Genomic DNA, 19,627 nt, shown 5'->3' on the forward strand with positions numbered 1-19,627 from the left:
CCCGGGGTGCAGGCGTCCCCCACCCCCGCTCACATCTGTCTCCCAGAACAGCGACATCAGCTCTGCCGGAGTTCCCGGAAAACACACAGATCCCGGCAGCCTCCCCTGCAGGGCGCCCACCGGGGGCTGCGGGCATGGGGGTGCCGCCGTCAGTCGCCCACCAGGTGTGGGGGGCCTCGCTGGCCCCCGGCCTGGCCCGCCTCATCTCCACGCGGTGCTGCCTGCCCAGCGCCCACCAGGCGCCCGTCCTGGTGGCACTCCGGGGCCCGCTGTGGGGGGCGGGGGTGGGGGACAGTACCTGGTAGGCAGGCGCACTCGTGGGTGGTGTCACCCGTGGGGCGGCAGGTGCCCCCGTTCTGGCAGGGCGAGGGGCTGCAGGGCACGAAGGGCAGCTCGCAGTGGGCGCCGGTGTGGGTGGGCCGGCAGGCGCAGCGGAAGGAGCCGACCTCGTTGTAGCATGTGCCCCCGTTGCGGCAGGGCGCGGGGCTCTGGCTGCACTCGTTCACGTCCTGCCGGCAGGTGCGCCCGTGGAAGCCGGCCGGGCAGGTGCAGATGAACGAGGCCTCGAAGGCCAGACAGCGGCCACCGTTGGTGCAGGGGTTGGAGGCGCACGGGTCAGCCTGCTGGCATGTCTTCCCTGTGGGCGAGGGCACGAGACCTCAGGGGTGCCCCCGGCCTGACCCCGCAGCTTGGGGCCTGCAGCTGCCACTGCCTCCCTCCAGAGCCCCCGACTCCCTCCAGAGCCCCCCACTCCCTCCAGAGCCCCCGACTCCCTCCAGAGCCCCCCACTCCCTCCAGAGCCCCCCACTCCCTCCAGAGACCCTGACTCCCTCCAGAGCCCCCCGACTCCATCTAGAGCCCCCGACTCCCTCCAGAGCCCCCCACTCCCTCCAGAGCCCCCCACTCCCTCCAGAGACCCCGACTCCCTCCAGAGCCCCCCGACTCCATCTAGAGCCCCCGACTCCCTCCAGAGCCCCCCACTCCCTCCAGAGCCCCCCACTCCCTCCAGAGACCCCGACTCCCTCCAGAGCCCCCCGACTCCATCTAGAGCCCCCGACTCCCTCCAGAGCCCCCCACTCCCTCCAGAGCCCCCCACTCCCTCCAGAGACCCCGACTCCCTCCAGAGCCCCCCGACTCCATCTAGAGCCCCCGACTCCCTCCAGAGCCCCCCACTCCCTCCAGAGCCCCCCACTCCCTCCAGAGACCCCCACTCCATCTAGAGCCCTCCTCTAGCACTGCGTCCCCTCAGCTTCCGGCGAGGCCAGTGCCAGCAGGGCCCGGGCAGTGACTCGGGGCAGCCGCTCACCCGACCAGCCGGGGCTGCAGCGACACTTGTACTCGGAGAGCGTGAGCAGGTCACACGTGCCGCCGTTCCTGCAGGGGTTGGTGAGGCAGGCGTGGTCCTGGGGCGTCAGGCAGAGAGGTCCGGAGAAGCCCAGGCGGCAGCTGCAGGCATAGGCCAGGGCGCCAGCGTGCTCGGCCACCAGGCACGTGCCCCCGTTCCTGCAGGGCGCGCTGAGGCAGGGGTTGGGGTCCTGGCACCGTGGGCCCGTAAATGCGCTGCTGCATCTGTGGGTGACACAGCAGGGCGGCCCCTGAGCACCCCACACCCACAGGTGAACCCAGGGCTCCCGTGGGCTCCCGAGGGCGGGACGGGGACGAGACGGGGCTCCTGGCGGCGGCCGTGGGCCGAGGAAGCCCTCCGCCGTGTCTCCTTTGAGAGAGATGCTGGCGCGGAGACAGCCCACTCGGAATTCTGCTGCTGGGGGCCTCAGGGGGCAGGGGTACAGCCAGGCCCAGGCCAGCCGTCCAGGCAGCAGAAGAGCCAGACCCGAGGTGGCGGCCCCTGCGTTCTGCACACTGAGTCCAGGCGGCAGGTGTGGCCCCCTCGGACCCCTGCCCCGGTGAGCGTGGGCTGGCACACGCGTTCCTGCAGCACACAGTGGTAAGTCGCAGCTGCGGTCAGGTGCCTGCACGGGGCGGGGGCGGGGGCGGGGGGCTGTGAGACCCGCCAGGCCGCTCCCTTCCCAGCAGCCGAGCTGCTGAGGCAGAACGTGCCCCCAGCCCCCACGGTGCCGCCTGGCTGGGCAGGCTGGGTGGGGGGCCCCCCAGGGACGCAGAGCGGCAGGGCAGCTAAGGACGCCACAGGACCTAGGGGCTTCAGGGTCCCAGCGCTGGGGGGCCCCGTTGCTGCCCCCACAGCCCAGGAGGCAGCTGTCGGCTGCGATGGCTTTTATCCGCGGCCACGGCGGGGGTGGGCGACAGGGACCACTCGGCCACCATCTGCTGCCAGTGCCAGTCCCAGAGCAACTGGCCGGAGTAAACAGCCTCGCTCTGCAGGGTCGGGGTGCCCGCCTGGCCCTCTCCAGCCCCGGATCCAGTTACAGGCGCCCTGGGAACCCCGGCGGCAGCCCCTCCCCCACGCCGTGAATGCGCCCCATTGTCAGGGCGGCGCGCCCCTCCCCGGGGAAAGACGCTTTTCTTCCCAGCCCCCTGCACTGGCGGGCGGGCGCATCTGCTCCTCCCCGGCCAGGGAGCGGCCACCCCACCCGCGAGCAGCCCCACGGGTGGCCCGACGTGTCTGGCCACAGCCTCACCCCGCACGAGGGCTCTGGGGGGCCACCTGGGCGCGCATCGCGCACCGCGCGTCTCAGAGGGGGAAGTGCGGCCGATAAACCCGCCACCGAGGCCTCGACAAAGGGCGGCACAGCAGGTGCAGCCCGCCGGACGCAGCAGCTGCTCAGGCACTGCCGGGAGGGCGGGGCCCAGCCAGGGAGGCTCCCGGTGGGGGCGGCGCTGAGAGGCCCACTGTGCCCGAGGGCTGGCTGGAGGCATGCTGCCCGCCCTGCGCTGGCACGGCCCCCACGTGCCCCTCCGCTTGGCGGGGCTCCCACCTTCCCCGGCTCTGTCCCGCCCGCTGGGAGGCCAGGGCTCAGGGGCCCGGGGTCTCGCTTCCCACCCACCCGGCAGGTCAGAGGCAGGTAGCACAGGGCACCGGAAGGGCCCCCAGGCGTGTGGGGCCGTCCCGCGGCCCCTCCGTCCCCTCCGTCTGCTCAACACTCCCACGCCCATCTCGCTCCCAGGCACTCCAAAGCAATGCAGGCCCCAGAGCGTCAGAGGCAGATGTCACCCCGACCTTTCACCCAGGGCTAATTCCAAATTGTGCTGTTTTCCTTTCGAAGTAAGCGGCCATCTGCCGCCCCCAGGGGACAGATGACAGCTCCTTCGGCCCATGCAGGGCGGGGACTGAGCAGTGAGCAGTCAGTGGCTTGGCTTCCCCTCAGGAGCCCCTCCAGGGCCCACTCAGCCGGGGACAGCGCTCTCGGGGGACTCTGGGGTGACGGCTCAGCCCCCTCACCCCCAGGGCCTCTGTCCCAGTGAGGACCCACGCTCCCGGGGGCATCTGCCAGATCCCCATGCAGGCAAGGGCACACCCCGGAACAGGGCACGGGCTGGGGACCCGCAGCCGGAGAGCGTGTCCCGGCGCCCAGGCCTGCACCCCCTCCAGCCCGCAGGGGGGATGGAGGAAATCACTGCCCCTTTCCCAGCTGTTTTCAGGGTGTACCTGTCCCATGGCGCTCAGGGAGGGCAGGGAAGCCCCGCCCACCGCGAGGCCCGCCCACCGCGAGGCCCCGCCCAGCCCCTGCGCCCCTCCTCGCAGACTCCCACCTGCGCGCCCACTCCAGCCACTGCCAAGTCCAAAGCTTGCCCGGAAGTGGTTACTCACACGGCAATAAAGGGGTGGTCTCCAACCAGACCCCCAAGCCTATGCCTGCAGGCTCGGTGCTGGCCAGCGCCATCTGGGGGTCGCGGGCCGCTGGGGCTGGGGGCTGCTCCCTACCTCCCAGACCTCCCACGTGCCAGGCAGGCCCACCCGCACCCGGCGCCCACCAGGTCAGCCCAGGCCGGTGGGGGTGCTGGCAGTCTCGGGCTGGCTCGTGACCCCATGGTGGAGACCCCGCTCTATCCCTGGACAAGTCAAGGCTTGGGACTGGTCCCAGCTAGTCCCCTTCCCCGGGCAGGACCCCGGCCGGGTCTCCCCAGATCCTGGAGGCCTGGGGGCCGTTTTCACAGCACACTTGGGCTACAGGGAGGAAGCCGCAGGAGATGCAGGGTGGGGGCGGGACCGCAGGGTGCCCAGCACCGCAGGGGAGCCGTCCACACCCCTCCCCGCTGCCAGGCTCAGGACCCTGGATGGCGCCCTCCTGCCCCACTTCCTTCAACTGTCAGGCTCCAAGCTGGGGGACTGCCAGGAAGTGCTGCGGGCAGCTGGCGGGGGTGGGGGCTGTGGTCTCCCTGGGCTCCACAGCCGTTGGGCTGGCGCAGCAGAGCCACCAGAGGGTGGCCCGGGATGGGGGGTGGCGCGGGGCCGCCCTGTTCCCAAGCCGAATCCCTGGAAGACAGAGAATGTGCAGGAAGAGGAAGCGGTTTGGAGAGCGGCTTCCCCGGCGGCGGGCGGGGGGTGGTCCTCCCGGGACAGCACCTTTCCCACGGAGAACAATGCCACCGCGGCCCATTGTCCCGCAGCAGGCATGCCCACCCCCACGTGGGAAGCCGGGGGAAGGTGGCAAGGCCCTGGCTGGCCGGGGGGCCCGGGACGAGGGCGGCCTCGGAGACAGCGCGGGCCCGCAGGTGCTCTGGAAGGGGGACGGACGGATGGAGCAGGGCCACTTCCTCCCGACCCGGCCAGACCCGGCCCCGCCCCTGCCTGCGCCGGCAACCTGGGTGGGGGGCCAGAGAGCAGACCTGCCCACAGCTCCCCTACACACCCACAGGCAGACGCTCCGAGGTGGTCCCTGCTGCGTGCTGGCATCGAGGACCCCACAGCGAAGCCCCTTCCCACTCACGCTCGGGCTCATTCGCTGGGCCACCCCCCCCCGACACCCCCTCAGCTCTCACTGCTGCTGCCCTGTGGCTGGGGGCGCCAGGGGGTCCCCCAGCCCCTTCCGTGAGCAGGGGATGTGCTGAGGGGCTTCTCACCTGAGCGCTCCCCAGAACACAGGCTCCCAGACAAGGCTCCCCCAGCTCCCCTGACCCCTGACCCCTGACCCCTGACCCAGCGGCACCGCCGCCTCACACACCAGCCCTCTTCGGAACCAGCACAGCGACAGGGCCGGGACCCCAGCAAGGTCTGAGAGCAGAACTAAGGGGCCTGCAAGGAGGAGGGGCCGCTGCACCCAGGGGCCGGAGCACACGGCCAGCTGGGCCCTGGGCTGGGCTGTCGTGGCCACGAACCACTTCCGCAGGCAGTGAGGGTCGGCCCCCGGGGGCAAGTGCGCAGCCGGGCCCCAGAGCCCACGTCCGCCCGCTGCTGCCCGCCGCCCCCCCTGCCCCCGTGCCACCAGCCAGCCCTGGCAGGGAAGCGGCACTTGCCTGACCTGCCCGAGGCCGCAGGGGAAGCCCCCGCTGTCCCTGAGGGCCTGGGCTTGACCCGGAAGGCCCAGAGGTGGCGGCCGTCCCAGTGCTCAGGAGCAGGGGCCCCGGGGGACGGAAGCGCATCCCCTCACCCCTGCCCGGACTCTTACTGCAAAGCTGTCGGGGAAACACTCAAGGCCTCTCCCAGCCCGCGCTTCCAGTAACCGCGCTGTTTCCGCACACAGGCCGGAGGAAGCCGTGGGAGGCGCCAGCCGCCCCCTCTCCGCCAGACCTGGCCTGCGGGGGTCCCCCTGCGGCCCTGGACGCCAGAGGCCTTGAGGGGAGCAGGGGGTCTCGGCAGGGAGGGCTGAGTGCTCAGGGGGCTCCTCCTGGCCAGGACCGGCCCCAGGGTGCCCCCAGACGAGCTCGGGCCTCTGAGCAGGGGACTCGGCCCCCAGCCCCCGAGGGGCGGGAACACCCACAACACTCCAGAAAACACATTTCTAGAAACGCCCCCACGATCCCACCCCGAGACGTGCCCAGAACATAGCCCCGTCAAACCGGGACTGCGGGCACCGACGTGGAGGCAGGCGGGAGGGAGGGCCACGGGCCCTGGGCGCGGGCCCCAGGGCAGCTCAGGTGGGCGCCCCCAGGGGCAGGCTTCGGGCTGCTTGGCCATTGCTCCGCCCTGCATGCCCGCGGGCGAGAACGACAGGCAGGGGCAGTGCTGATGGCCAAGGGCAAGGCTGCGCTTTGGGGACACAGAATATTCTAGAACCACAGAGATGGCGGTCCCACTGCAAAGGGCTGGGCGGGACCACCCAGACGCTGTCCGAATACCCAGCCTGAGGCTGCAGCCCCCGACCCTGGCCCACTGCAGGGGCAGAGAGGGGGGCGGGGAGGACGGGCTCCCCGACGGCAGCGGGTGCCAGAGCCCACGGCAGGGCCCAGACCGGCAGAACCTGCCCTGCCAGGTGGCCTGGCCCACTCCGGGCACCGCACCCCCTCAGAGCTGCCGCCAGCGCCCCTGGCCACGCACAGGCCTGGGTACTCCAGGGCCCACCAGGCCCGGACCCCTCTCCGGGAGGGGTCCAGCCGGCTACTGTGGGTGGGCAGGGCGCCCCCGCCAGCCCCCGCAGAAGCTCCAGTCCCCCCCACCCCGACACTTCCGGCCCACTCCCGGCTCCGTGCCCTGGAGCGAGGCGCTCGTTAAAGCCTCTGGGAAAGTTATGGAAAGTTCTGGATGCGTCTGCACATGAAGGTGGACGCTGACGCGAGCTGAACTCACATCCCCACCCAGGCGGGGCCACCTCACTGCCCGGCCCGGGCGTCTCCCACCTGTAAGCCCGGTCCCCAGGCCTCAGGGCCTCGGGCCGCACTCGGGACCCCGCACTGACCCGCCACCTGCCCTGCAAAGCGGCTTCCTGTCACTGGGGACGGGCACTCTGGGGGACAGGGGATGCACCCAGGGGCCCCTCGAGGGGGCAGCGGGCCGGCCTGGGGGCAGAGCTGCGTCCCCACCGGGCCACCGGCCGCCCCTTCCTGCTCGCCCTGGGCTCCTGGCCCGTCAAAAGCACGGTTTCCCAATGGGAGCACTCTGGCTGCGCTCCGGACGGGGCGGCCAGCAGGAGCTCCTTCCCCGCACCCGGGCCCCCGCCGTGCCAGGCGGGGGCTGGCGGGTCGGCATCCCCCCCGCTGGGAAGTCCCGCTGCAGCCCGTGCTGAGCTGTGTGCGACCTGCAGGTGACTCAATGGAAACAGCCGACAGGTGACAGATGACGAGTCTGTCCCAGCCCCCAGCCGGCGGGCGGTCACTTCCTGTCAGGGGGAGGCTCCCCTCTGAAAGGGAAGTCAGAGCCCCCCTGCTCGCGGGGCAGGGCCAGGCAGGGCAGGCCGCAGGGGCAGCGGCTGGCACGTGCCCGCCCTGCGGGTCCCAGACGCGTGGCCGCCCGCACCCGGGTCCTGAGCAAGGGCAGCGCCTGCCGCCCGCCCGAGCCCCCGGGCTGACCCGTGGGGAATGAGGATCCTGAAACCAGCACAGTCAGCCCGCGGGAGCAGGGGAAGTGAGCCCCGCGACCCGGGAGCGTCAGGAGGCCCCCGCGGAAGCCCCCTCGGCAGGCAGCTGTGCTCTGGGCGCAGGAGGGGCTGGGACCACCCGGACAGGGTACAGACCCCTCGCTGCGGGCACGGCCCGGCCACCCCCAACTCACTGGGCCTGGGAGGGCTCCCCGAGGGGCGGGAGCAGTCACCAGCTCCAGCCCGTCCCGGGGCCGCGCAGGCCTGCACAGGGTCGGGACTTCCTGAGGGTCCCAGCAGCAGGGGCCACACCCCAGCACCACCCAGGAAAGGACAGGGTGGCCCCTAGCGAGAGGGAGGCCTGGGACCTCCAGCCTGCAGGCACGGAGGCCCCGACCCTGCCCCTCACTGCCCGGGGACCCCGGCCTGACTGTCCCCTCCACAGCTGGCCCTGCCCCCTCCAGGGTGCAGCCCCTGGCAGAGCCTTGAGCATGACTTCCGCTCCGACTCGTGGGTGGACCTGGGGACGCACAATGGGGTCTCTGTGGGCACGCTCGGCTGACTGCCAGGCCAGTCTGAAGCAGGCCTCGTCCCCAGGGGAGGGCAGGCCGAGCCCAGGGGCGAGGAGCAGACGGCCCCTCAGCGCCCCCCACCCCGCAGAGACCCAGCTCAGCGTGGGCATGGGAGAGACCCTGCCGCCCCCGCCCCCGCCGCCTGGACCCCGGCTCGGGCAGCGCCGAGGCCCACCGCTCTCCGGCCAGGCCAGCCGCGCGGGGAAGCCACACATAATTAATCACACAGCACTAATCCGCCTCCCGACAATGGCCGCCCCGCGCTGAATCCCAGCTGTCGGCTCTGAATGAAAGGAAACAAGATTTAGGGCATCAAGCGTCCGTGAGGCTTCTGCAGAAGGAGAAAGACCCCCAAAAAAAGAAAAAAAAAAAGAAAAAGAAAGAAAGCAAAGCAGTGTGCATTCATTAGCGGTCCACAAAGACACAATGGCTTTGTCCACGCCGCTCCAGCCCTGCTTAATTGGCTTCAGTTTGGGGTGGGCGGGGCGGGGAAGGGCCTGAGCCCAGGGGGGGCAGAGGCGCGAGGGTTGTCAAGGGAATGAGGCCCTGGGCAGCTGGAATGGGCTCCGCTGCTTCGCCCTGGCTCATTATCCCCCAGCAACCCAAGTTGAAGGGCACGCAGCAAAGCCCCCCAAGGCGGACAGGCTGCCGGCCGGCCGCACCCCTGCGCACCCCCCACAGATTCTGGGTTAGGGCCGGTGCTCTCGGACCCCAGCAGCCACTGCCTCAACCTGGAGGGCACGACAGAGTGGCATCTGGGCCAGCTACCTGCTGCCCACCTCAGTCTCACCTGAGGGTGTCTCGCAGGAAGGGGGCCGTGAGACTCTGAGATTCTGTTTCCTGCTGAGACACCACCTGCCCAGGGGGCTCATCTGCCCAGGAGAGGTCACTGCAGGGGGGGGTCACCTGCCCAGGGGGCTCACCTGTTGGAGGGAGTCACCTGCAGGAGGGGGTCACCTGCCCAGGGTTGGTCACCTGCCCAGAAAGAGTCACCTACCCAGGAGAGGTCACCTGTGTGTGGGGGGGTGTTCATGTGCCCAGGAGGTGCCACCTGCCCAGGGGGCTCACCTGCATAGGAAGTCACCTGCCAGGGGGCTCACCTGCCAGGGGGCTCACCTGCCCTGGGGGCTCACCTGCCCAGGAGGGTCACCTGCCAGGGGGTTTACCTGCCCTGGAGGGCTCACCTGCCCAGGAGGGTCACCTGCCCGGGGGCTCACCTGCCCAGGAGAAGTCACCTGCCCAGGGGGCTCACCTGCCCGGGAGGAGTCACCTACCCAGGAGGGTCACCGGCCCGGGAGGGGTCACCTGCCCAGGGGGCTCACCTGCCCAGGAGGGTCACCTGCCCAGGGGGCTCACCTGCCCAGGGGGTTTACCTGCCCTGGGGGGCTCACCTGCCCAGGAGAAGTCACCTACCCAGGAGGGTCACCGGCCCGGGAGGGGTCACCTGCCCAGGGGGCTCACCTGCCCAGGAAGGGTCACCTGTGTGTGAAGGGGTCACTCGCCTGGAGAAGCTGAGCCAGCTGGCAGTGAGGGGGCTGGGCCTCTCAGGAAGTGGTCCAGAGTCCACTCACCAAGCCGAGTGTCCCTGGGCCTTGCGGGGCTGACCCCGCACCTAGGCAGCCCGAGGTGGCCCTGCGCTGGCCCTGCAGTGAGCAGCGGCCCCACATGCGGCATAATTGCTGGTGATTAAGTAATTGGCAGACTCCATCCAATAAAGGCAGCACGTGACGTGCCCAGCCTTCTGGGCCATCTCCAGAAGACAATGGGCCAGTGTTCTGTCCCGCGGCCGCGCAGGCAGGGGCTCCCACAAAAGCGACAGGTCCGCTGGGCGCATACTCACACACAGGCCTCCGTGCCGTTGGCGGCCACTTGGCACTTCCCGCCGTTCAGGCAGGCCTCTCCAGGCTGGGAGCACTGCAGGCCTGGGGAGGGGCGAGGGAAGAGTCAGTGCCAAGGGTCCTGCGGGACCCCCCCATCTCTGTCTGTCCCAGGGTGAAGGGGGTCCCAGGAAACCCCCAACTACAAGGAGCTCTACAACTCTGCCCAGAGTTCTGAGGTCAGCAGCGGAGCGGCCGGACCCAGGGGCTGGCAGGTGGACAACTCAGAGTGGTCAGGAGTGGCCACCTGGAAGCCGTGGACAGCCGCTCAGGCGGGCAGCGCCGGCTCCCCTCCCGCCCCCCCCCCCCCCCCAAGCCTCGCGGGGCAGAGAGCAGCCAGCCAGTCTCTGGGATTGTCTGGCTGTTCAAACACGTTCTGCAAGGGGGCGGCGCTGGGGGCCGGGGGGCGCGGCCAGACTCCCGACTCGTGGGAAAATCCGACAGCTGCAGGCCCGCCGCCCCGCCCGCCGGCAGAGCCCGGCCTGGCCGGAATCAGAGCGGCCCATTGTCGCCGGGCCACCGCTCCGGGGCGGCCCCCGCCTCCTGGACACCCAATACCTGCTCTCTGGGGAGGACATCTCCGGGGACCCCCCCACCCGAGGGGCTGGCGACGCCCCATTCGGAAGGAATCGGACCTGTGGTTCCCGGGAAGCGCCCAGCTCGCGGGCGCTCGCGCAGAACCCCACTTTCTGGACACCCATTTCTGATGGGGGGGGAGAAGGACCACCGTTAGGGCCCTCTGGGCGCCCCTCATGTGAGGTGGACAGCGGGGCAGCGCCCCCACCCCTCTCTCCTTTCCAAACTCGAAGTGCAAAGCGAAAGTTGCGCGCGCTTCCCGCGGGGCCGGGGCCGGAGCCCCGCGGGTGGGCGCGGCCCGCAGCCCACCGCCCCGAGCCTGGGGCCCCACGCCGCGCGCCCCAACATCCGCTCCGGCGCGGGCCAGCGGCGACAGCGATAACCGGCCGCGAAAGGCAACAGGAAACCCAGACCGACTCGATTCAAATCGAAAACTCGCAGGCAGCGCGCCCGGGAGCGTCTGGGGGCCCCGCGTGCGCCGCCGGGACCCGCAGCCGGAGCGGGGTCGGGGTCCGCGCCCCGCGACCCCCGCGCCCCGCGCGCCCCCCGCAGCCCGCGCCCCGCGCCCCGCGCGCCCCCCGCCGCCCGCGCCCCGCGCGCCCCCCGCCGCCCGCGCCCCCCGCGCGCCCCCCGCGCCCCGCGCGCTCCCGCCGCGCCCCGCGCCCCGGCCGCGCCCCCGCCCCGCCGCCCGAAGTTTCCGCCGCGCGCGCCCCCGCCCCGCCGGCCGAAGTTTCCGCGGTGCGCGGAAAGTTGCGCGCGGGCGCCTACCTCGTGCGGCGAGCGCGGGCAGCAGCGCCAGGCAGAGCAGGGGCGCCAGGAGCCGCGGCATGCCTGCCCGCCGGCTGGACGCTCCTCTCCTCGGCTGGCCCGCGGGCGGCGCCCGGCCGTGCACCCCGGCTCGTTCCTCCGCTGCGCTCGCGCCCGCGCCCGCGCCCGCGCCCCGCGCCCCTGCGCTCCCTCCCGCGGCCGAGGCACTAGTGAGGCTCCGGGCCGCCGCGCGCTCCGCCCCCCGCCGCCCGGCCCCGCCCCCGCCGCCCGGCCCCGCCCCGCCCCGCCGCCCGGCCCCGCCCCGGGCCCGCCCCGCGCCGCCCGCCCCCGCGTCTCCCGCCCGCGCCGCGCCGCACTCTCGGGGGGCTCCGGGCGGGGGGCGGCGGCGGCGCGCCGGGGCGCTGGGGCCGCTCCCGGGGACTACTTCTAGTTGGAAAGTTTTGTGAGGCGGAAAGTTTTGTCCCGCGCCGCGGAAGGATCCGCTGGCTGCGATTTGCATCTCAATAGCCGAGGAGGGGGGCGCGGGGGGCGCGCGGGCTGCCCGGCAGCTGGAGGAGCGGCCGAGGCCCAGGTGGGGACCCGCACGCCCCCGACGCCGGGGCCCTGGCAGGACGTTCGCCCTTGACCGCGACGCTGCGCCCCGGCCCGGGTGCTCCACCCCTGACGGTGACGGGGCGGCGAGAGCCGACCCTGAAAGCTGGTTTCAGCCCCCGGGAAGGGGCTCCGGGGTCACCCGCAGCCCCACTGCCCGCCTACGAGGTCACGCGAGGCCGGGGCTGCCCCCTGGGAACGCGCCTTCCCCGCAGCAAGTTGGCCTTAACTCTGGCCCCTTCCGACCTCGCTCTGTGTCTGGCCCCCTGGCCCGGTGCTCGGCCCCCACTGTCGCGACTCTCACCAGTGACTCCCTTGGAATGTCCCGGCGCCCCCGGGGGCTGACCCTAGACCAAGAGCCGTTCATTGGACGGCAGGAGGCTGTCCACCTTGCGACCGGAGCCCAGCGCCCCTCGAGGAATTCCAAAGGGGTCTGGGTGGCTGATGGGCACAGGTACACAGGACTGGCACGCACAGCTCCCACAGGGGACAGTCCTTCCCGGACACGTGTGCTGGACCCTGCAGGACAGCGAGTCCCACCAGGGAGGCAGCTGCTGCAAGCGAGAGCAAACGCTCTGACACAGGACCCGGGGGCCCCCCTACTCGGAAGGAAGAGGGGCGACCCAGCCCTGCCCTGCCCACGGGCACCCCTAGATGCCCACCTCTGCCCACAGGCCCCAGGAAGCTTGCCCGGCCTTGGGGAGGAAGGGGAGAGTTCTCGTCTTCTGCCCCCTATGTGCCTCACAACCAGGCTGAGGAGACCCTCCCCAAAATCTGGAAGGGGCTGGGCTGGGCTGGGGAGGGGTTATGAAACTTTTCATTCACACTGAGGGAGCCACCCCGTCCCCTCCCAGCTCTCCCTGCTAGAGGGTTGGAGGGAGGGGTGAGGGGGTGCTGCTGGCCACCTCCTGGGGGCAGCTGGGGGGGCTCTGGAGAAGAGGGGGGGCAGTGCTCAGGCTTCAGGAAAGTGGGGAGTCCAGGTGCACCCCTGCGCAACCTGCACAGAGCCAGGCATGGGAGAAAGATACTGGGCACCTCTGGACCTGGGCCCAGCCCCTGAGCCCCTTCCGAGATCCCGCAGGGAGAATGATCACCCCCGTAGCTTCTGTGTCATAACAGCGGGGTGCCGTGGCAGGCCCCGCTATGGGGCCATACACACATATACACATACATATACATAAACGTGCATGCACACGCATATACATACACACACATGCACACACACATAGGCATGCACATACACATGCACACTCACATGCATACACATATGCACACATACGCACATGCACACGCACACACAGCACGGACACATATCCAAGCGCACATGCACACACACACCCTGTCTGTGTCTGCGTAGGGCCTGTGGCTAGCTCGGGCCGGAGGGTCCTGACCCCGGCACTGGCCACCCCTACTTTCCGCATTGTTTGTCCTTGACACTTCGCGCTGGGTGAGGCTGCAGTGACCGCTGGCAGTGACGGGTCTGGGATGTGGGTCTGGGGTGCAGGCAGAGGGCCCCGCAGGGGGACAGCACCTCATCTCTGAGGGGCTGTGAGAAGCTCCAGGCCAGCCGAGGGGACAGAGCTGCCCTGAGCTGCCCAGCACGGTCTCCTGGGCCTCAGTTTCCCCTCTCTCGAGTGAGCCCCGCTGCCCTTTCCTGAGGCTGATGGTGGCGGGCGGGGGAGGGCTCCTTCACCCGAGAAGTGGGACAGAGCCTGTGCTCCCGGCCCAGGCGGACAGCCGAGGGGCCGGTCTCCCGCAGGACCAGCATCTCCTGGGCTGCTCTGCCAGGTGCCCTGTGCCCACTCGTGCTGGTCCACCTCTCCTCCTCTCCTCCACCCTCGCCTCCACGAGGAAGCCCCTCTCAGGTGCCCCCCTCCGTGTGCAGGGGGTCGCCGACACATGCTGCTGACCCAGCTGAGGGGTACCGAGAGAATGGGGTTCGGGTGGGGGCGGGGTGTGGAGTCTCGGGCTAAGCCCATTGGTGTCCTGGGGGTCCCTCCTGGGTGTGCCACGCCTGTGCCCACAGGGTTCAGCTGCCACACAGCACAGCGGGCCCCAGCACCCCCAGCTGAGGTGGAACCGAGCCACCTGCAGGGCCTGGAGTGGGTGGCGGAGGCGCAGGCCTGGCAAGTCCCTCACGGGAGCGGGGGGGGGGGGGGGGGGGCAGTGGGGGAAGGTGCCGGTGTGGGAACGCTCAGCCCAGCGCAGACCCTGCAGGAGCTGCGCCCACAGCTGGTGACCTTGCCTCAGAGGTAAGGCCTCCCTGGGGAGCGCTGGCCAGCAGGGGCACTGCTAGGGGAGTCCCGGGAGTGGGCGTGGTGAGCAGGCCGTCGTGCCACCTCCCCCCCATGGAGATTATGCACCTCTGGAAGAGCACTTTCTGGAAGTGCTCTGAGTGCACGGGGGCACGGGGGGGGGGGCTGCCCCTCCCTCTCGGGACCCCTGCAGCAGAGAGTGGGGGCTGCCTCTCAGAGCTCCGCCCAGCCCAGCTCCGTGCAGGCTGCAGCTTAGAACTTTCTCCAAAAAGAAAGCGCCCCGGGGGACGAAACCGCTGAGCCACGCCCCTGGGGCTTTGGTACAAACGGTACCAACTGGCCAGTCAGCCTGAGTCACGGAGGAGCCAGCCAGCATCTCCCAACTGTCTCCGCTCCCGCTCCCCTCTCCCACCGCCCCTGCCTCCTTCCACTCCTCCCCTCCTCTCTTCCTCTGTCCTCGCCTCTCCTTCCTTCTGTCTCTCCCTCCCATCTTTCCCCTCCTTCCTTTCTCTCCCTCCTCCCACTATCCGTTTCTTCCTTCCTGCTGTTAAAAATAGCTGCACGTTTCCCTTTTTTAAAAGTTCATTTTTGCTTTTACAAAGAAGAAACAGTCATTCCAAATCGGGGTCCCTCTCGTCCCTCCGGGGCAGGACCTGCCTCCCGGCACCCCCAGGCCGTGCTGCCCCTCCCCCGCTGGCCTCCTCGCTCCCCCCTCCTCCGAGCTGGAGCTCCGGGTTCCCAGGGCTCCAGACACATTTAAACATGTTCAAAACTTCCGTCCTCCCCCTCCCACGGTCCCTGTTAAAAAGAAAATGGACTGGAAATGGGGTTTGGGTTACAGGGAGCGCGGGGTGCCTTCCCGAGCAGAGCAGCAGACATTAGCAGGTTCGGCACATCTGTGAGTTATTTTCATGTCCCAGGGGGAAGGAAAAAACTCCAACAATCCTTAAGTAAGACCAGAATTCTTCCACGTTTCTGCCTTGACAGCTAAGGAAAGTCTGCCAAGACCCGCGGCTCCGGAGTGCCGGCGTGGGAACCTGGGTCGCAGACACTCGCCCGGGGTCATTCAAATGGGAACCAGCGCCCTGGTGGCAGCTGTGTGCCAGGCCTGGCCCGGGCCCGGGGGCCAGCACGGGTTTTGCAATCTGTGTCCCGCTGGGCCCGGCCGCTCCCTATCTTCACAATCAGCGTCTCCCTGGGGAACATTTGCTATAATCATCTTTAAGACCAGCAAGGACGCCAGGCGTCCCTGTGGCCAGGCCACGGGGCCCCTCTGGGGGCGGTGGTGCCGGGAAATGTGCCCCGTGTCCCCCGCAGACCGGCAAAGCTGCAGGTCTAGGGGCTCCTGGGAAGTGGTGAGGGCCAGTGTTGGTGGACCGGGGCCCCTCATGCAGGCCGGTATGTGCCCCCGGACGGTGACTGGGGGTACACCTGCCTATGAGGCTTGGGTGAGGACCTGAGTGGCCCATTTGCTCTCGGACACTGTCCCCAGCAAACGCCGGGGCAACGCCGGACACCAGACCCAGGGCACAAGAGCACAGGGGCACAGCTGCTCCCATCACCCACCTCTGGCAACCTTGGGGACGGCCAGGCCACCGGGTGAATGTGTCCAGCATCCCCCCTCCTGGGCTTCCTGGGAGGCACTGTCCTCTCCCCCGGCCTCCAGCATTGGTAGGGGTGGGGGGTGGGGACACCAGCAGCCCTTCCAGCCACACCGCTCCAGCCCTGCAAAGCTGGGGGCGCCGGGAGGGGCCGGCCACGTGGGCTGAGCCCAAGACTGTCCCTCCACCCGCCCGAGTGCTTGTCCCTGAGGTCTGCCCCTCAGCCCCAGCCCAGCCCACCCCTGGGGTGCAGGCAGGGCCCCTCCCTCCAGCGGGGGCCGTGGGGAAGCAGCGTCTCTCGCGGCGCACATGCTGGGTGGGTCCCCACGCTGGCCGGGAGAGCCGAGTGCGGCGGGGGTCTGGGGAAGGCCAGAGGCTGATGCCCACAGCCGCCATCCTGCATGCTGGACTTGGGCAGGCATCTGTCTGCGCCTCAGCTGGCGAGGGGTGGGAGGGGGCACCTGCCGGCACCTGCACCCCACCTGCTGGCACGTGGCTCTAGCGAGCTTCTCGCCGGAGCGGCGTAATGAGGCGCTTCTGCCAGTTCAATTATAAAGCACGCCGGCGTGCCACCACAGGAGCGGGCAGAGCTCCTCCGCCCTCGGCCTCCCGGGCTGGGCAGTGCCCGCGGCCCCTCGCTGACACGGCCCGGAGCTCTGGGGAGAGCGTGAAGATGCCTCCCCACCCCAGGAGAGGACACGGGGTCAGGGCCATCGCTGACGTCCAGCTCCGGCCAGCTGTGCTAGACGTGACCGCGGGGACAGGCCCCTGCCTGGCGTGTCCTGAAAGCGCCCCTGCTGCTCTCGTCTCTTTGAACAGTTGTTTTTGTTTTGCTTTTGGTGCCGGGGCCACAGCCAGCAGTGTCCAGGCCTTACTCCTGGCTCTGTGCTCAGGGATCGCTCCTGGTGGCTCCGGGCACTGTGCAGGATGCCAGGGATCGAACCTGGGTCGGCCACAAGCAAGGCGAGCGGCCCCCGAGCTCCAGCCCCCCCTTAAATAGTTTCATGTGTACTTTACGGTGCTCTGCACAGGGCCTCTCCCAGTCGCCCAGCCATCCACGGTCTCCCAGAGTGCGTGACAGCACCCCACACACACCAGGACAATCCAGGGGCCTGTGGCAGCCTGGGTGCGGGGGAGGGGGCGTGCTTCTGCTCCCTCACACACGCAGACTTCCAGCGCTCCTGACCTTTTTTCCTAAGGAGAAGGCGGGAGGCCAAAGAAGTCTGGGAGCAGGCGAGCTGGTCTCGAGTGCCCCTCGCTCCCAGTTAAACCGGCACATGGAGGCCCCGGGGACTCGGACCCAGCGAGCCGGCCACTGGAGCCAAGACGCCGTCTCTGAGTGGCTCACGCTTTCTGCAGGCGCCGTGCACTGGGGTGGGGCTGGGGCATGGGAGGGGCCGGCTGCCCCCTCTGGGAGGCCTGCACCCCCAGGGGTGGGCCCCCCTCCTGGGGAAGGTTCCGGAAGGAGCCCAGAGCACCCAGCAGTGACGGAGATCCTGCCACACATCTGAGAAGGCCCCACTGCAGGGGTGCTGCGGGGAGCCCAGCGCCCAGGCGCAGGCGGCCTCACAGGCCGTGTCCTCAGGGGCTCAGAGCGCCGCGAGATCTGATGAGTCCCGTATCTGGGTGACAGCATCCCCTTCCCCCCAGGAGCTCAGAGCACAGGAAATGGGCCAGCCTCCTCGGCCTGGACACCACGGGAGGAAGGAGTCACGAGAGGCTGGGCCACGGGGGCGCCCGGCCGCGGGGGGCCCTGAGCCGGGGGGTGCCGGGCCACGAGGGTGCAGCCAGGCCTTCCAAAGTGCTCCAGGCAGGTGGGGTCCAGGTCGGCCGCGGGGCAGGGGGGCCTGCTGTGCTTCCTTCACTCCAGACTGAGGGGGGCCCCGGTGGTTGGAGCACAGTCCCCACCGCAGGCCACCTGCCCTCAGCTCCACAGAACTTCCTTCGTGCTGTTCCAGAGCCAGGCCCCGCTGGGGTGCAGGCAGCCCCACCCAAGGCGTGCTTTGGAACCTCCCGGAAAACCAACCTGGGTGAAGGGACCCCTGGCACAGCACAGCACAGCCAGACGCCCACCACGGGGCTCTGGCCAGCCTGTCTCCCTCACACGTGGCCTGTTTTCCTCACACGTGGCCCCAGCTCCCTCACACGCGGCGGCCTGTTTCCCTCACACGCGGCCCACACTCCCTCACACGTGACCCGTCTCCTTTACATCTGGCCTGTCTCCCTCACGTGGCCCCATTTTTCTCACATGTGACCCATCTCCTTTACACGTGGCCTGTCTCCCTCACACGCGGCCCGAGTTCCCTCACACGTGACCCGTCTCTTTTACATCTGGCCTGTCTCCCTCACATGTGGCCCCGTTTTCCTCACACGTGACCCGTCTCCTGTACACGTAGGGCCTGTCTCCCTCACACGTGGTCCCATTTTCCTCACACGTGACCCGTCTCCTGTACACGTGGCCCCGTTTTCTTCACACGTGACCCGTCTCCTGTACACGTGGCCCCGTTTTCTTCACATGTGACCCGTCTCCTGTACACGTGGCCTGTCTCCCTCACACGTGGCCCGGAGCGGTCAGGGCGCGGGAATCGGACCCTGCGGCCCAGTGAGCGTCTGCTGCTGCCAGAAGGGCCCGGCAGGTGTGGCGGAAAGGGACGCACAGGCCCCGCTGCCGCCGCGCCCCGCGCCATTCCCCGCGTCGGGGAAGCTCGCCCCGCTCCGGCGCCCGGGGGTGGGGGCCGGGATGGGCGGGCGGGGCTGGGCGCCCCGCCGGGCTGAGGCCGGTGTGAGGGGCTCCCGCAGCGGTGAAGCCCCCGCCGTGGCCCCTCCCCCGAGCCTGCCCGCAGGGCTCAGAGCCCGACCGTCGGGGCAGCAGAGCCACGCGCTGGCCGCGCCCCCGGCCCCCCGCGCCCCCGGCCCGCCCGGCCGCCCCCGCCCGGCCAGCCTTTCCCAGGAATAACGGGGGCGCGCGCCGCTCAGGGCCGCCCGGGCCGTCCTGCTCCGGCGGGCGCGCGGCCCGGGTGGGGGCAGGAAGCGCCGCGCGTCTGTCTAATTGAATAATGTGCGGCTGGAGCCGCGACGTGGGAACCGCGCGGGGCGGGCGGGCGGGCGCGCTGCTGCGAGCGAGCGCGGGACCCCGGCCGGGTGTGTGCGGGAGCCCGGCGCGTGCGCGGGCCCGCGGGGACGTCGTGTTGCGCGTGCGCCCGTGTGCCAGGGCGGCCCTGCGTGCGCCCGTGTGCCAGGGCGGCCCTGCGTGCGCGTGCCCGCAGGCGGGACGTCATGCTGCGTGCGCGTGCCCATGTGCGGGGGGGGGACGGCGTGTTGCGTGCGCGTGCCCGAGGGATAGCGGGTCGCATGCGCGTGCCCACGCGCCGGGACTGTGCTGCGTGCACGTGCCCGCGGGAACTTCACCGTGCGCCTCGCGTGTGCGGTGTCGGCGCCCCCCTGGCCCGCGCGTGTCCGTGCTGGGGCCGCTGTTCCGTGTCCACGCGCGAGCGTAGAACAGACGGGGGTCGGGGGCTCTGCGAGCTGCTCTGCAGCCGGTGCGTCCCCCAGCACTAGGCAGGGCTGGTGCCAGGGCCACGGGGCTCCTGCCTGACTGGCCGTCCCCTGGGTGCACCCCGGAGGCAGGCCTGCCTCTTCCCTGCAGCACCGAGCACCCAGCACCGCCGCGTGTGCCCCTCCAGGGCCCAGGCGTGCAGGAGTGAAGCCCCAGACCATCCGTCCTAGCCCTGGGCCTCAGGACCGGAGCCCCCCTCCCCCCAGGGCTCTCCCCCAGCCGGGATGCTGCCTCGTGCCCGCACTGGCCAGCGGGGGTCTGGGCCAGGCGGCAGGGCCCCGCGGGTTGGGGTGGGCCTGCTGGAGCCCCTTGTTAATCAGACACCCTTCTAACTTGTTCGAGCGGACGGCGTGACCATCACGGGGTGATGGGGTGACCCACGCCAGCTTCCGGGGCCCCAGAGGGCCGCCCTGGGGTCCCGCAGTGCCCAGGTCCTTCCTGCGGTGGGCAGTGGGGCAGGC

General features: G+C 70.4%; 1 protein-coding gene across 1 annotated transcript in view; it reads right to left on the reverse strand.

The window, feature by feature from the left end:
• NOTCH1 (notch receptor 1) overlaps positions 1-11,352 on the reverse strand; it is a 28,476-nt gene extending 17,124 nt beyond the window's left edge. The window contains exons 1-4 of the mRNA XM_055132945.1: positions 11,164-11,352; positions 9,783-9,864; positions 1,307-1,569; positions 299-637 (exon numbers count right to left, since the gene is read on the reverse strand). Coding sequence (XP_054988920.1) covers positions 299-637; positions 1,307-1,569; positions 9,783-9,864; positions 11,164-11,224 — 745 coding nt within the window. The 5' untranslated portion in view covers positions 11,225-11,352. The remainder of the gene's footprint in view (positions 1-298; positions 638-1,306; positions 1,570-9,782; positions 9,865-11,163) is intronic.
• Between the last annotated feature and the right edge of the window lie 8,275 nt (positions 11,353-19,627).

Source organism: Sorex araneus, chromosome 1 (assembly GCF_027595985.1).
Source record: "Sorex araneus isolate mSorAra2 chromosome 1, mSorAra2.pri, whole genome shotgun sequence".
NCBI lineage: Eukaryota > Metazoa > Chordata > Mammalia > Eulipotyphla > Soricidae > Sorex > Sorex araneus.